Below are 14,343 nucleotides of genomic sequence, written 5' to 3'. Positions count from 1 at the left end.
TCAACATTTAATGACGCCACGTTCATTATGTAACATAATGGTTATATATTACTGTACAGCATGTTCGCGGTTGTTCTATACTTGCAACAGCCTATTAAAAATGTATCATAGGTACAGTCTTAGATGTATAGGACATAATTTTCAAAGCGCTACCAAATGGATAAAAATTTGTAGGAATGTTCTTTTAGTCTTCCTGATGTACTACAAAAAAGTAGAAACGAATCCACTAAACGGTTCCTGAGATATAACGATTTTAATTCGCTGATTTTACTAAAATGGATTCGTTTCTACTTTTTTGTAGCACATCAGGAAGACTAAAAGAACATTCTCACAAATTTTTATCCACTTGGTAGCGCTTTGAAAATTATGTCCTATACATCTAAGACTGTACCTATGATACATCCTTAAAATCATATTGTTACGCAGTATGATTTAACTAAAGGCGCGAAATTATTTTATATATATGAACAGTTAAAGATTAAAAATAAAGACGTTCGATTTATTATTTCTTAATATTTTGCGAATTATCCACTTTGATCCAGAATTAGCTGTTATTATATAAATAAATGTTCTTGGAGAACGAAAAAAATGCAGCTAGCACGCGTTTATTTCATTCTCTGACCGAATAGGAAATTAGTATTTTCGTTTCATAATGCTTTCAATATTTTTAAAAAGTTGCACATCTTTTTGTATTGCCTACGATGTCATGTTTTTTGATTGATCAGAAAGTTGTTCGTAGAATATATTGTTAATTTCACCGAGAAATATCCATCGCTTTGTAAAGGAATCAATTCTGTTACATTGTTTATTTAATAGTCCGTTTAAATGTTAATTTCCACTCAAATCTAACATATTGTATAACTGCATATAAAGTTCTATACCGCGCATTTGTGTAAAATATACAGTATACGTTTCCTAAAATGACTATATGTCAGAACATAAAATTTTAAAGAAATTTTCTCTTTTACATTATAACTATATAGAATGTTTTTTTTTATTTTAAAATGAATAACATAATTTATAATGCAATTCAAAATCGAACTTTAATACTGTTGTACGATATTTATCACATTAAAAAATTTATGAAATAAGTGATTAATATACATTATATATACAGAAACAATAAGTGAATGACTTTCTTATTAGGTAAAGACATCCGTACATTAGTCTATAATATTAAAATAAATATACAAAATTATTTTTACTATCAGAAACTAAAATATTATAATTATTTGTCACAAACAAACCTGATACCCATGCAAATTTATGTCCCTGAGTTTTTTTAACACCTAACACCCGTAAAAATTCGCCTTCCGGGGAAAAGATCTGCACTCTCCCATTTTCAGCGTCACCAACAATGATGTATCCCTTCGCATCGATCTTCAACACCTCAGGTGATCTACAAATTAGAAATTATTCTTTAGTAAATTTCTAGATACTAATAATAATATAAATTTTGTGTCATTAAAGTATAAATAACTTTATATTAACCTAAATAAACCCTTTGCCGTGCCGATGCCACCGATCGACTGTAGAATTTGCCCGTCGTGATTGAATATCTACATAAAAAAAATTGTGGTTTATTTGAAATATTCATTAATACAAAAATAATAATATATATTATGAGATAAATATATATATAATTTATTTTAATATTTAATATAATTTTTTAAGTATTTTGTGCGCAATGTTAATGCATACAAGTTTAATTTTAAATTTCCATGAAGATCAAAGAAAAATTAATTTAATCCAGAGAAAGGTGAATAAATATCCAAGACAACTCTTGACGATAATTATACCTTTATCTTGTGATTGCCGGAATCGGCGATGGCGACGCGAGTTATCGTAACAGCCACGTCGGTCGGTTGATTCAATTGGCTCGCGGTTGGGCCAGTTTTACGGAATCTGACAGTGCCCCTTGTGTTTTTACCCTTGGGCCCGATGCTGTCCAGATACGTGCCGTCCCTCTCAAGAATCTGGATACGATTGTTCTCAGTATCAGCGACGTAAAGCACGCTACGTTCCGGATGAAACGCGATTCCTTCCGGCGAGCACAGCTCCGACTCTCCGTGACCTTTTTCGCACATGCGACGAACGAGTTCGCCGTTGTGATTAAACACGAAGATGCAATGCTTCCATTTATCTGCGAGCAGGAACACCGAATAATTAACAAATCACTGATATTCGCTAATTATTTCTGATTATTGAAATACTATTTCTTTCGTAAATAACGGTCCGAATTAAAATACACTAAGCTTATCAAACTGTGAATAACGAATTTTAATCGATATATATATGTGACGTATATAATATTAATGTCTATAATTTGGAGATCACTATTGTAATAATTGTATATGGATTGCAGCTTTTTTCTGAGTCAAGATAGATAAAAGTTGTGGAGGAAAATCTCTCGCTATTTAAATTGATCTACCATTCTATGATTATATATATATTTTTCTTACTCGGGGGTTATTTATACATTTACTATTTATTTGTGTATACTCATTAATTTTTATTTCGCTAAACCGTTTGTTTAAAAAAGAAAAGATGCGAATAGATGCAACAAAAACGAAAGAAAGTTTAAATTTTAGGGAACTTAATCTAGAGCCCTGCCGTTTTACGGATTAATCCTCGCTCGAGGATTAAATATTGATACCTGTCACGTATATCTCGTCGTGTTCCTGCAGGAAGGCAACTCCTTGAGGTGCCATCATCTCCTGGTGACGAATTTTCCGCACAAGTTTGAACTTCCTGTCGAGAATGACAATCCGTCCCGATCCCGGACAGGTTACGATAATGTTATCCCTCCAGGAATCAACCGCAAGTGCCGATGGTCGCTGCACTATGTCACGGGTCACGATAATTTTGGGTGTGAAATTTTTCCGCCTGCCGTATCAATTTTCTTTCATTTCACGACCTCGTATATCGTCACAGTCACATATTGTATTTAGTTTACGTACATTCTTCACGCGACGCGCGAAATGACTTTCAATTTAATTTAAAATACGCAATGTGATATTAAAAATTCAGATAACACAACAATTAAAAAATCCTTATAAAGACGTAACTCCGAAAGAGACAAATATGTATATTTATATATCTACAATTTAGCAACTTTTTGATATTTTTATATGTTCTTTTGATAAATTATATATATATTTACTCTGCACGAGTTAAAGAAATCTAAAATTTCCTTCTTTTACTCTTCTCTTTTTTTACAAAATATTTTAGCATGATTTTTTATAAATTGTAATAAAAATTTCGATTTTAAGCCATTCACTTGTAGCCTCTTTCAACCATATATAATCGCATAGTTAAAATTATGTCATAACAAAAATATGTGAAAAATAATATTCGAAATAGTATATTCTAAAAATACGTATAAATGATAAAAGATCAAAAACTTTTCTTTATCTAATTTTGTTGAACACAATAACTATATACAAAATAATTATTATATGAAAAGATTTACTTACTTATACGAAGGACCAGTCTTTTCTTTCATAAATGACTTTCCACGCTTATTAACTTTTCTGAGCTCCCTCTCAACATCATTTAATTCCGACTCCCAAATGGTAACTGCTGCCATTATTTCCGCGGCCTTTTGCTGCAGGTCCAAAAATGTTTTCACCTGAAATAGACACAATTTAGCGTATATCATCGAAGACGGATAAAATTGCCATGAAGAACTATGCGCTTGATATAATTTCCGTCTCATCTGCATTGAACACGCGATAATTCAGTATAATTAAAGTAGATGGACTTTGATTTCCAAGCGAATACGACGATGAAAGTTTCCTCCGCGCGGGGTGAGAAGTCGATCCGCTTCTCATCGCGGATGAATCGGCGAATGAACAAAAATGAAATATATGCAGAGCAATGCAGTTGACGTTCTTTGCCGCAAATCCCGCGCGGTGTGCAACGACGCGTCGCTAAATTGCGGTCAATTTCTGGTATAAAGAGACACGAAAGGAGAGAGAGAGAGAGAGAAAGAGAGCACGGGGGAGGAGGGGTATGGACGAAAGGGGAAGAAAGAGAGAAGGAGGGAGAGAATGAGAGAAAAAAGAGAGCGGTGAAGCTTTGTGCTTTCTGGCACTTACGGCACCCCGAAGTCGTACCACCGGCGGTCACGTGGCGACGTGTGCGGGCCCTTTGTCCCCGATCGCGGGGTCCCCGCTCCTTCCTTCTCTCTCGCTCGCCCTGACCGCGTTTCGATCGTCGCGAACAGGAGGATCGCCGCGATTCAATGCGCGAGGACACGTGTACCAAATAGGCTTGGTTGCCTAAAGCCTGTTTGCGCCGGCGATGAATCCCCCGACATCGCCGGCCGGCGATTCGGCCAATGCCATAATCTGACGAGGAATCCTCGTCGAACCGATTTCATTCTCATTTCGATGAAAATTAGAAGATATATATGTAGACGAAAAAGAAAAAAACAAGTACACGTTGATGTATTTGTCTCTATCAGCCTTTAAACCTTGCAATGGGCTTCAAGAAAATATCGCTCTCTCATTTTTCTTCTTCTTCCCTCTCCTTCTTCCTCTCTATCACAATTATAGAATAGGTACGTTTATTTTGTATCATAATTTGATAATTTTAGATTCCTGTGTCTATTATGGCGGAAAGTGTTTAAGAGGTGAAGAAAAATGATTTTATTTGCTCGGAGGCAAAGATATCTATCTCAGATATACATCTTTCTTCCAATCTACATCAGATTCGTGGCATTTATTTTTGTGCCACGTTGCGACTCGTCGGATCGTTCAAAGTGCATCTCAACTTGGTGACTTCAAAGGGTGGGCGCAAAGCGCGTCCGTCGTCGTTTTTTTTCCCCGACACTTAGCGTGCCGATACGTTTCACGCCGATCAGGTGGACAGCGCGACGCGTCGCCGATAAAATGGTCACCCAAGAATCGACATCCCTGTCCGACAATTTGGTGCCTTTCCTCCGCGAGAACGGAAGTAGTTGCCAATTGGAAACGAGCCGTGCTTCTAGCGAAATATGAGAAATTTCGAGCGCAAGAATACGGGGAGAGCTCTGGCTTGATAAGACGCGAATTCAGAAGCGAAAGTACTGCAATCGGACTTTGCGAGATACTACATGCTAGATTTTTAGTGTCAGCTGTAGAAGAAACAGACAACAATAGATTGCAGAAGTAGCTATAATTCGAAAATAAAAATAAAATCACATGAGTTGTATATTTATGTAAATTCGATTATTTTTCAATGTTAGATTATTTCTAAAATAGATTTTGCCGATAATATTCTACACACACACACACACACACGTGCAAGCACGTGTATTAGATATAGAGTACATATAAAATAAGTTGTTATAAACTATTAGCTAAAGTAATTATTTATTTGTTAAATATAAAAGAAACTTATTTTGTAAGAAAAGAACCCAGGATAACAATCTAAACGTTATCTGACGTCATTGGTTTCGACCTTAAAATGACGACAAGTAACGTCAGCTTGTTACCTGGTAAATGCATTGTTCAAAGTGGCAAATGTAATGATAGAAACAAATTTTCTTATACTAATTGTAAGCACTTTTATGAGATATCAATGATATCGTTTCACCCTCCCGTTACGTGCACGCTCGCGCAACAGCTAATTTACAGCGACGTCGCTTTTTTTAGTGATCGGCAAATGAGCCAATCTGGAAATCTAGAACCCCCCCCTCCCCCCACACAGTTAGGGGGGCCGCAGTGTCCCATGCACGCGTTCTTTAACCAGCGCGATATAAACATACACGTCGGAATTAATGATACACCGTTTAGTTACGCGTCAGATGATTTTCCCAGGGCAGCAGCTTTGTGAATTTGAGGGGTGAAAAGGGGAGGGGGAGGGGATAGGGAACTGTATCTTAGGGGATTCGACACGCGCACTTCAATATGTCACTGTGGCTAATTTTAGGGGGCCAACTATACCCCGCGCCACCGGCGACTCGAGCACCCCCGCCGAACCTCAAAGACGGGAAGGGGGCGTATCAGCGTATCCTGTAAACCTGCGGCAATCAGCATCAGATCCAACTTTCGACCTGATTTTTTTCGTGTCGACGCCCACTACCCCCGCCCCCTTTTCCTCATCGCTCGCGACAATTAACGAGCCTTTGCGGCATCATTAAGCCGTACGACACTTTGTCTCGGCGGCAAAAATTTCAATGGCGGTTCGGCAGGATGAGCTACGACCCATTGTATAAGTAGCTCCTGAGACAGAACGCTGTAAACAATCGCAATTATGCTAATTTTTAATTTGCTTAAAGTAAATATAAAGTATGTCATTAATAAAATACATAATTGTACATTGACGTGTAATTATGTCCATTTTTTTACTTGTTAATTTCATCATTAAATTAACTGATCAACTAATCATTATTAGATTGAGGCTTAATATCACAACAATAATCTTTATTCTTCCTATCTTTTATAATAATATAAAATAAGCCTGATAGCCTAGAGGCTCTTATTGATAGGTGACGTTAATTTTTGTCACTGTATAGCGACGAGTAGAGTCGCTTTTCAGATATGAGCAGTCAAAAATGCTGTTTATCACTTTTTTTTTATCTCACGTTGCCGGTGTTATTTCAAACATTACCGTGTAAAATGAAACTAATTGTCGGAAACTAATTATCGTACATATGTCAGAAAACACAATCGTCCCATTTTTATTGCATAAAATAATTATGCAATTTTATAATTTTTTATATTTTCCTATAAAAGTTTTTCACTCAAAGAAACATTTTTTCAGAATCAGCTTCCTCTCGCATAACTTCGTTCAATCGGCGAGATGATCGGAGCCAGTCACACCGCGTCATTGTTATTCGTCCGATTACGCAGACGATGAGAGACGAGTTCGACAATTAAGTGACTTCGGCGAATGATTCGGCGATGCGTTACATAATTGTCAGGCCAGTCAGTCATCGAGCGAATTTTCCGGGCGCGGCGGAATATCCGCGCTAGCGGGTGCGGTAATAAATTATAAAAGATGATCGGTAATTAACAGTAACTGCAACTGGATAGCGTTTATGCTGTCGCCGGTGGAATATACGCCCGCCGGTGCCTGTAGCTGACTCTTTATAGTGGGGTGTGCTCGTGACGTGAATTATTAGCCCTTGGGCTCCACGGAGAACCTCCAGGTCTACGTACGTATATGTGTGTGCGGGATCTGTGTTCGCGGGCGTGGCCTAGCGAGAGTGTCGGGCGTGGCTACGAGCCAACCCCGAAAAAGCTACCCCGAGAGAAACGAGAGCGTGCTGAGGGAATGTATTTACGGCGAATTGATTCAGGATGGATCCCATTTCGCCCACGCGAATGTATAATAAGCTGCAAAATCTACTTTTCTTGCCGGCTCACCTACTTTGAACAGCTCGGCTGAGCAGCATTTTCTCTTTCGCGGGTATATATTTTCTTTTTCTTTTTTCTTTTTTTTCTTCGACATGCGGAGTTGCGGTCGATTCATATAAATCGTTGGCAGATAAATTTTATTATTTGAATAAAAGTAGTAAATTTTTCAGAATGCTGCAGAGAGATGTTAGGTGTAGGTATTTCTTTCAAATTATGATTGGAGATTCTTTCGATAACAGTAAAAAATTAAGGGATCTTGTCAAATGAGATACATAAATCTTTATTTCTTTTTTTTTTATTATTAATTCTGAATTTTACGCGCGCGCGTTAAAAGAAATTTAACTTATAATTTAATCACTGCACACTTATGTCCATTTCTACCAATGTTAACTTTAATCTCGGTTTCTTAGAGAATTAGAAAAAAAAATAAAAAGTAAATTAAACCGAAAAATTAAAGTGTTAATCTGCAGTGATAGAAATGGACATTAATGCTGAAAAATAAAAGATCGCAATAATTCGACTGCTTTGTACAAGAAATGTTTCTTCAAAAGACATCGACTTGAGAGCTATGGATAAAAAAATATTGATAAAAATACAAAATAATACATCAAAATTTCTAAAATTGTACACCTTTATAAAGCGCAATATGGTGACGAAGTCGCAAGTGTATCTCATTCGATTTACTTCCTTGCGGGATAGAAATCCTCGATACGTTGAGAATGAGTCGCAGAGTGAGAAATGAATGGAGAGAATGAGAGACAGGAGGGAAAGAGAGATAGATATAGAGAAACAGAGAGAGAGAGAGAGAGAAAGAGAGAGAGAGAGAGGAAGAAGAGGAGGAAAGCCGCGTTGCGGAGAAAGAGACAGGATTCAGAAGGGCCTTTACCATCGTACCAGACCACCGTGCCTGCGTTTGTACAGTGGTAATGGGCTGTCAGGAGCAGACGTTGGCTGCTCGTGCCTTATACACCAACACCATTTATCCTCTTGCTATCCCGGGTTAGGTCCTATCGGTTCGCGAACCCGCCCTCAACTCGCTTTCGTCGCATCCCTCTATCTCTCCCCGGCCTCACGGCTCCTCGTCGTTATCGTCAGTTTTTTTTTCCTCGATTTAACGTCGGTACATTTCTGCGTTTTATACGAAAATATACAGTTTTTCGACATTCTAATCCATATTTGATCATTTTTAGTTGATTCTAAATTTAATCGTAGTCGTTTTCATTTTATAATTATAATTTTTATCGTAGGCTAAGAAATAGTTTGACATCTTTAAATTTCTTTTTAAACAAAAAAAATGTTCAATTATAAGATATTAAAAAATTAAAAAAAAAATTTTTTTTTTTTTTAATTTAAAGAAAGATGAGTTTTGATTGTCATAATAACTTAATTAATTATGTTTTTCTTCTAGAACTAAAATTAGAAAAAAGCGAAGATTAAATGAAATTACAATTAAAATTAGTCAATAATAGTCAATAATCAATGGTTGATCTTAACCATTTTTAGGCTGATGGCAGAGAACGAGACGTAAGTGTCGTAGTCGTGGACGTATGCCTACAATAGCCTTACGACTACGTTTTTCTCTGTCTTACCCTATATACGTCCACGACTACGACATTTATTACGTCTCGTTCTCTGCCATCAGCCTTAGTATAATCTTAAGTTTACTTATACTAAATATTTGTCAAGGTATTCATAAGGAAATAAGTGTTTGAAAACGATAATCCTTACAAAAATGAAACGTTACTCGTAAAAGTAAAAATATCTTAATTAAGAAAAAATACTTGTTTTTAAACGGTAATCTTTAATTAATCCTCTGTATTTAATTATGGTTATGGATAAACTGTTAATTTATTTACGCAAGAGGTTACGCTTGTAAACATGTCTCTCTCTCTTCTCTCTTTCTTTCTCTCCCCCTCCGCCTCTATCTCTGTGTGTGTATGTGTGTGTGTGCATATGAATTTGCGTATTACTTTTAAAACATGTCAAAAACAAAACTCTGTTAAAACATAATCGAGCAATCGTCTAAAACATATATAAAGCAAACGTATATAAAACAAGTGTACTGAATAACACAGAATGCATATAATAATCAAATTAATTTAATTTATTTAGATTACCTTTTACGTGAAAAAAAAATTATTAAAAACTTAACTTTTACAATGTAATATGCCGTCCCTTGCTATTTCAATTCTTAACGAACAAATCATTCTATCTTATCTATCGTATCTCATCCCGATTATATTCAATGAAGTATCGTAACAGCGTGTATATAACAGTGCGATATTTTCTCGCGTCAGAACCCTTTATATTTTCTCAGCGATAATTTTCTCGCTGTTTTTCGCGGTTGCGCTGCGTAATGTGTTCCCGTTGTCGGCATAGGTCTTTTCCAGGTCGCAAATTTCTTGCCTATCTCATTAACTTTATAGGAAACGATGAAAATTTCGACTAAACCCGGCAACCCCTGGTTCTCGCCTCGACCAGCTCCACATGCTCGCCATTCACCTCCCTCCCCCCTCTGCCCACCCTTCCACGTGCCTTTCTCCTCCCAAGTAATCAATACTGTGAGGCGTCCTGCACGGGACAGGTACAATGCTGGTCCAGATTTTAGAACCGGAGGAGAGATCGGGGTGCAGCGTCAGAAGGAGCGGAGAAAACCTAGTTTACTTCATTTCGGAAGAGAACGGACGAGAGAATGAACTTTTTTCGATAATTCGATAACTTTGTTCGACTCCATTTTTCTGCCATGGACAAATGCCGATACGAAACGATATCTTGATAAATATATATGTCGAAAAGCCCCAATAATTTTTTTACGCTATCTCTTTACCCACCACTAATCTCGATCGAAATGTCACGCAAGTTAATCAGTTAAAGTTTGTTAAAGCTTTTGTGCTAAAGAAATAGGATAACTAAATAGAAGAAAAAGATTGATGAAGAATAAATGGAAGAATCTTTGATATATATGAGAGTATGTAGAAATATGTTTAATATAATATTTAAAGATTTAAAAAATTTATTAAAATATTAAATTTTTTGTTAAAGAATATATTGAAATATATATATTCTTAACTTTATTTAAGTTTTTCAACTTTATACACAATCCATTATTTAATATATAATTTACGTAGAGAACGTTACTATATACTCATGGATGTATTTTACATCTATATGAATGTAATACTTACATACGCAAAATATACACGTGCACACATACTCGTAGAATAGATTCCTCCTTTTATTTCACGAAAAATGAAAATATTAAAAGCTTAAAATATCATACCTTTTCCTCATTATCAGACAGTGTATCATATTGCACTTCCTTGTGTTCCTTTATCTCCATTTGAGTTTTTTCCATCCTTTGTCTAATATCGTCAACTGACGTTTCTCCCGTAGCGATTATATGCTCTACCTTCTCAATCTGATTGTCCCTCTTTTTATTAAGTTCAGTTATCTGAGCCTCGATGTCCCTATTAATGAATTCCACCGTTTCGTTTGCTTTGCTCTGTAGTAACAAAAAACTTAATTAACTCTTTCGCGTGCCCGCGCGCACATATTTGCACAGACAAATTTTTTGACGACAAGATACCATCCGTTTAACTTCGAAACGTAACATGTTGCGTTTCGTAAAAAATATATTTAATTACACACTTTTCGGATATAGTTTAAATATATATATATATTATATATAAAATATTCTTCGTAATCTAGAAGAATGAGCTAATTAATAAATTGCGATTACCTCAAAGTTGATTATTTTATCTTCGAATCTGGTCGCTGATGTCTCGAGATCCCCATTTATATTACCTAGTTCATCCTTCAAATCATTGACATGACTTGTCCAGCAGTCATCACAGAATCTCTATAAGAATGTTGACATGTAAATTTCATAAAATACATTTTATTATTCTCCACTCTATTTTACAAATATAACTAATCTTTTAATAAATTGATATAGCCACAATTACACCCACGTTTAATATTTAATCTGGTAAAGGATTATTGTAATTTTACTGTATAATTGGAGGGGTAAAAACCATGGTGTAAGTCAAATATTTTAAAAAATTTGACTTACACCACTGGTTTTTACCCCTCCAATTATACAATCATCATAATGCACTCGCGAAGATTATGTAAATATCTAAATATCCATGAACCGTACTTACGCGTTTACAGTGTTTACATTTGTTTATATACTCGCAAACTTCACCGCAGCTACGGCATATTTCGTCACGCATCTTTGGAGGTAAAGGCGCAAAGCTCACCGCACTTTTCGATTCTTTCTTCGCTATTGCAATTACTGCTACATTGCATACAGGGCAAATAGAGCTGCCATCTAAGATAGAAACACATATTGATTTTATGACACGTATTTTATCATTGATCTACAAATCCAGAAGATGTAATGCATCATTAATACTATCTCCATGGAATTATTTTTCAAATTATATTTCTTGACAATTTCGAACTTGTAACAATTAAGTGAGACATGCTACAATAATTATAAACGCATGTTAAATGAATTTCTGATAGCAAAATTATTATTATAAATGTCTTATTAAAAAGTGTTGTACGAGGACATTATGCAATATATATAAAAATGCGTGTTGCAATGTAGATAAAATAATTAAAGTAATGATAATATATATTTGTGTTTTAAATTTGTGTTGATATACATTTACGACTGATATGTTTAAGATAAACGTGCATGATTAAATATAATTATATCATAACAAATTTATTTAATGCATTTATATATAATAAAACATCTCTAATAAAATATAAACGTAATAATAAAATACCATATTAATCAAATTGATTGTGTAAAAATATATATTGAACAATATCTCACACAAAATAATAATTAACTACGGTACTTATTGTGATGTGTCAATTGCTTATTATGCAGTTGTCGACTACAGCTTACTGCTTTACATTAACTGATTATACCTTCGAAAGTTAATTATGCGCAGCACATACACAAAAGATGGAATATCGACTTGATAATAACATTATGTAAAATTCAATGCATTACATAATGCACAAGAGAATCTCGCAAACTCAATAATTATAATTTTTATTTTAAAAACTGCATACATGTAGATGGGTGGTATTATATAGTTGTCTTAATCGGAAATGCGCCATGAAATAATTGCTTATGTGAAAATAGTATTTCAAATAAAATATACCTCTTCTGCGCGATATCATAAGACGATTTTTAAAACATTCCATGCAGAAAATGTGCCGACATTTCATCATTCTAGGTGAGTTTACTTTGCTCTTGCATCCCACGCATTGTGATAAGTCGACAGATTCGAGCGAAGTCGTCCTATTATAGAAAAAATGAACAGAAATTAATCACGATTAATAACAATTGAAAATTGTAAAATTAATAATAACCAATATCTTAACAATTGGCAAGCAATCGTAAGTTACAAAGGAAAAAATACACAAATATCCCCTCGTCTATTTTGAAGAACTATATATTTTTTGCAAGCATTTTTTTCTCCGTGCTTTCTCTCAAAAAAGATCATGCAATATACAATATACAATATTGCATACCTTTTTTGAAAAACTACGCGTTTTCTTTACCCCAATTGATTCATCCCTTATTCTATTAAAAGTATTAAGGCATTATAAAACAATTAATAGTTTACGAGATATTTTATATTTCATGTCAAAATATATCAATAAAATATAAAATATCTCGTAAACACACTATTGATTTTTTTAGTACTGATATATATAGATAATAAATTTAAAAATAAAACTGATCGTACTTGCGAAGACGGGCGTTTTGTTCTCTAGATGAAAAATTTCTGGATCCCATCGGCCTTCTGCCAACGGAAGCGGATCTCCGTACGATCTTTGGTACTTGACGCATCTCTCGCCTAGTCGAGCTTGACGCGGTGATGTTTTCTAGGCTCGAGTGCAACCGATGTGGTACTTGTCGCTTGACCATTTTTAAATGTTCGAAAATTATACAATAATTAGAAAATATTCAATTTAATATCTAAGAAAAAACGATATTTTTCTTCTTCCAGATTGTTACGGTATTTCGTTTGGTACCGCAGATATATCAATTGCATGAAAGTTACTACTTTTTCCAACATATATATATTAACACGAACTTCTCTTTGCCTTCTTGGTTTTCGTTTTAGAACCAAGACGTATAAAAGTAGCTCGATTTATCGTAAATCTCTCCACGGGATACAAATAATTTTTATAAATATTTATTTATAAAACAATTAACTCTAAATGTTGTTAAAAATACGTATTCCTTAAATTACGCACAAAAATAATTTAATTCACTGTATTCGTCACGTATATACTTCCATCTTGCACTCTTTTCTCATAAAAAAACGATTTATAATTTATAATGAACAATTGCCTCGAATTGCACGAGATTTGGAGCGTAAGATATCATTTATAATATTAGATCAAATAGGACCGTCTCGCCGTGTATCGTGACGAAAACTGATAAAAAATATTCGGATTACTCGTTTTGTCGTTTTATCTCATCGGGGCCGGCTCAATAGTCCCATAGCACGTACCGAATCATTTATTTTGCGATAAGATAAACGTTAAAAATCTATATCTGATTTTCGTAATAAAATTCGAGGATAAATTCAAATTGGAGGTATTCACCTCAAATATCAATACAATAGCAAAATTTATTTGTAAAAAGTTAAAATAAAAAACATCTCATTGTGAGCTGCTTTTAAACGACAAAAAGCAATCTTACTTACAATTTAACAATATATTATACACACGTTGTTTTTTTTTCACAGGTATAAGATCAAGATCGTCAAAAAATCATATTGTTAATTTTTCGTAGCATCTTGAAAATTATGCCCGAACTATATAAATAAATGAAAATATAAACTAAATATATGGGGTGGTTTCACCATCTCCGATTAACTGTAAACTACTTCGCATAGATTATTACTCATTATTACCTTCCACCATGGATTACAATATTAAATATATATTTTACGTG

At 34.7% G+C, this 14,343-nt stretch overlaps 1 protein-coding gene across 1 annotated transcript; it reads right to left on the bottom strand.

Annotated features, from left to right (window-relative positions):
• Positions 1 to 1,067: 1,067 nt before the first annotated feature.
• On the bottom strand, positions 1,068 to 14,052 carry LOC143896262 (uncharacterized). Its single transcript, XM_077403980.1, has 10 exons — positions 13,124 to 14,052; positions 12,533 to 12,672; positions 11,510 to 11,679; positions 11,086 to 11,205; positions 10,627 to 10,848; positions 3,477 to 3,631; positions 2,657 to 2,886; positions 1,800 to 2,143; positions 1,492 to 1,559; positions 1,068 to 1,399 (listed from the first exon to the last, which is right to left on the bottom strand). Exons 1-10 carry the CDS (start codon positions 13,303 to 13,305, stop codon positions 1,177 to 1,179), a joined length of 1,854 nt encoding a protein of 617 aa, XP_077260106.1. The 5' UTR covers positions 13,306 to 14,052; the 3' UTR covers positions 1,068 to 1,176.
• Positions 14,053 to 14,343: the final 291 nt, after the last annotated feature.

This window comes from Temnothorax americanus, unplaced genomic scaffold (genome assembly GCF_048541705.1).
Source record: "Temnothorax americanus isolate GAGA-0224 unplaced genomic scaffold, ASM4854170v1 Scaffold18, whole genome shotgun sequence".
Lineage (NCBI taxonomy): Eukaryota > Metazoa > Arthropoda > Insecta > Hymenoptera > Formicidae > Temnothorax > Temnothorax americanus.
Note: the sequence above shows the minus strand (reverse complement) of the source record. Positions and strands in the feature narration are given on the sequence as shown.